Source organism: Tiliqua scincoides, chromosome 4 (assembly GCF_035046505.1).
Source record: "Tiliqua scincoides isolate rTilSci1 chromosome 4, rTilSci1.hap2, whole genome shotgun sequence".
Lineage (NCBI taxonomy): Eukaryota > Metazoa > Chordata > Lepidosauria > Squamata > Scincidae > Tiliqua > Tiliqua scincoides.
Window position 1 is genome coordinate 7,344,927 of NC_089824.1, and position 3,641 is coordinate 7,348,567.

The 3,641-nt window shown below is 41.9% G+C and overlaps 1 protein-coding gene across 1 annotated transcript; it reads left to right on the forward strand.

Moving 5' to 3' along the window:
• Positions 1-257: 257 nt before the first annotated feature.
• Positions 258-1,160, forward strand: LOC136647584 (mas-related G-protein coupled receptor member H-like). The gene is given in 3 exon segments (XM_066623207.1): positions 258-428; positions 485-540; positions 542-1,160. Coding segments are annotated over 3 exon segments (846 nt in total).
• Positions 1,161-3,641: the final 2,481 nt, after the last annotated feature.

Here is a 3,641-nt window from a genome sequence, read left to right on the forward strand (position 1 = left end):
CAAACATTAAATGCAGGAGGCCAGCAGTACCAGACTGAAAACTATTCCTTACTCCTTGTTTACCAGGATGGCCAAATTAAATCTGTGTGTCTTTCTTTCTGTTCCCCCAGACAGGGGCATTTGTCCAAGAACCACAGTCAAGAACCACAAACGAGATGATCAATTTCTGTTTCATGCCCCCATCACTTATTATGAGTTATAATCATACAGCGGACAAAGGCACTCTTGATTCTTGGCTTGATGAAACAGTTAAAAGAATGTCTCTCCTTTCTGCCTTCACCTGTGTGGTCTGCATAATTGGATTGGTGGGGAATGGAGCAGTCATCTGGCTTCTCGGCTTCCGCATGAAGAGGACTCCCTTCACCATCTACATCCTAAACTTGGCTGTCGCTGACTTCGGGGTCCTCATAGCCTCAATGTCTATGGCTGTACTAACCATTGTAGGAAATAATCTTCTTGTAGGCGTGCATTTTCTTAATTCAAGGTATCTTTATCACAGTTTGTTATTCACTTATATTGTGACTGGATTTATTTCCTTTTTTTTTTACAGCACTAGCCAATTTCTACTGACAGCCATCAGTGCTGACAGGTGTGTGTCTGTCCTCTTCCCACTTTGGTATCGATGCCGCCGCCCAGAAAAGTTGTCCACTGTTCTGAGTGCCCTGATATGGGTTCTCATTTCACTGGTTCATGTAATTTGCCTCTCGGTCCACTTTACTTGGATCTCTATTCCTTATCTCCCACTATTCCTTGGAATTTTGCTGAATGCCGTGGTCTGCCTCCCACTCACAACAGTCTCCACACTGATCCTGTTTGTCAAATTCTGCTTTAAATTACAACAGCGCCAGCGGGGGAAGCTTATAATGGCCATTTTGTTGACTCTCTTCTTCTTCCTCACCTTTGCCTTCCCGCTGAACATTATATATTTAATTCTGTTTAATCCTTGGTCTTTTCAGGATTATTTAAATGTAAAATGCTACAATCTCCCTGAATATGGTTTGTTATGTGCAACCCTGAACAGCTTTGTTAACCCCCTGCTGTATTTCCTGGTTGGGAGAACGAAGAAGGGTCTTTGTAGGGAGAACCTGAAGCTCATCCTACGGAGAGTTTTCATAGAGGAAGAGGAAGCCTGTAGAGAAGAACCAGAAACCCAATTATGAGATCTGCAGCTGCCCCCTCGCCCACGAAAACTTCTAGCTTTGTCAATTTCTCATGCAAATAACTTGTGATTCAGAGTTTTGCCTCATGTAAATAGAGGGGACCCTATCTCTGCACCCCCTTGCATTAAATACCTTTGTTTTTCTTCTTACCAGTGGTGCCAAGCAAGAGTGTCTCTTCCTTTTACACAACACTATCAGCATGCAAGCTTATAGAAAGGGAGGCAGGCAGGCTGGATGCTAGAGGAACATAGCAGACAATCAACAGGAAGAGATGTGGAGGGAGACCTCAGATGTGCAGTTCCCCACTGGAAGCATAAGATTAGATTGAAAATGCCCTTGAGTTCCAGATAAGCGTGCATAGGATTTCAGCCTGAAAGCGAAAACAGGTACCGTGTATGGGTGAGACTCATGCTCCGCTGCAGTCCTTGGTGGTCCATATAGTACAACCCTACCTGACCTCTCTGTGCTGGTGCCCAAAGAGGTTCACTGCCCTTGAACGCTTCTCATCTTTGTCATCAACCCTTCCTATGGTATTGTATCGAATCGTAGTACACTCCTTCTGTATTCCAGAACCACAATCAATGGGGGACCTGCCTGCTGTTCTTCAGTCACACACACAGATGGACAGAGTAACAGGGTTGCACAAATCACAAAACACACACCCTATATAAGAAAGTGTGGATCTATCAGATTCTGTTATAGAGATAAATTATTAAAGAAATTGCAGGAGAAAAAATGGAAAGTAAGAAAGAAAAAGAACCCTGAGGGGTAATCTGAGGGTTAAAGAAAACTGGAGGATTTATTCAACTAATAGCAATGGTCCAAATTTATTTGAAGGAAAAAAAAGAATATGTATGAAATTGATAAATATGAATTAGAATGTATTAAAAAATATAGCTGGAAATGTAAACGTGTGGAAGAACTGTTTTATATTTGGTTATTATGTCAAAGAAAAAAATGTGTAATTAGATTGGAGAATTAGATTGGAGTTGAAATAGCTGAGGTGCTAATTTTGGTAATTAGATTATTTTGTTTTAATGTTAATGAGCAACTGAAGTTAGTTTACGCTTGGTAGAAAGTGAATATTTAGAAAATATAGTATAGGGCATTAGGGAAAATTGATTGTATATGATATAAATAAATGGATAAATCAATAAGAGTAAGTAGATTGGGAGATATAGTATGATTAATTAGTAATGGTATATGGTATTTAGCACTCTTAAATGTATGTTATATGTTTGCATGTTTGTGTGTGTGTGTGTTAATAAAATAAATAAATAAATAAAAGATCTGTGCAAGGTGATTCACTGGCTGTCCTATCCTAACTTTCGAATCCTGCCGACTACGCCAATTTGTCCCGTCCAAATGTCCCAACTCCCTTCTAATGCCCGCTTTTTGGCTAATTAACACCCTCTTTATCTCTAGAACAACAGCTGTGGTGTGCAAAGGAATGAACACAGAACTAACCAAGTTTATTGCTATGAACACAGACACTCCCTGCAAGTCCTCTTGTCCAGAGGCTTTCCCTCCCCTAAACTCCACTTAACTCAGTGGGTAAAGGTCTGAAGCCTCCAGTTCAAGTCCAATCCGGTCTCCAAAGCACAGTTCAGTCTTCCCAGTCTTCTGTGTCCTCCAGCAGAGTCCTGGCAGTCCCCTTCTCCTGTAGGTCTGGGTCAGGTAGCCCTCTTGGTTGGTTCCCTCCCGGGCAGGTAGCGTCTCCCTCTGGGTCAGGGTTTTTCCTCTGGGTCAGCGTCCAGCTATTCCCTCTGGGTCAGGGTAGCATCTGTCTCCATCTGAAGTTGCCTTTTATCCTTTGTGTCCCATTAAATGCAAATGCAGCTCAGCTGTGAGCTACCTCCTTAGCTGATTCAAAGTCCCATCAAGGTCAAATGAAGCTCAGGTTCCAACCAGGTCTCCATTGTCCTTGATTGATTACAGCTGTGGAGCCAGCCCTGCCCTTCCCAGAGCTGTCAACCAGCTGTCAAAACATGGAATCTCTGTCAACACCACATCATCCACCTGATGATCTTCTGATCTACCATTACACTGGCACAGGCCTGGAAGGGAGGAAAGGTTGAGGCAGAGCCCATTGATTCTGTCTCACTCCTCAGCCTGATCTGCCCCCTAGTTCTGCACTCTCTCTGTCCCATTAACCTCCTCCCCACCAGGTAAGTTTCAAAACAAAAACTAATTTGTAATTTAATTATTTTTGAAGCAGCTGAAAGCAAGAAATAATTCCAGTTATTTAAAAACATTTCTTTGGGCATTCTTTCTGGTTCTTTTTTTCACTTACTAAAACAAATCCTTTGTTGCACCTGTCATTCACACCTGTCATTTTTCTTTCCCACTGAAGCAGATATCTGTAGCATACACAACTTCCCTGCCAACAAAGTATTTTTCCCTCTTGTGTACATGTTTCACCTGTTTTAAAAAACACTGCTGGTAGAAAAGGGCTTATAATATGAATTCATATGGTCAAGT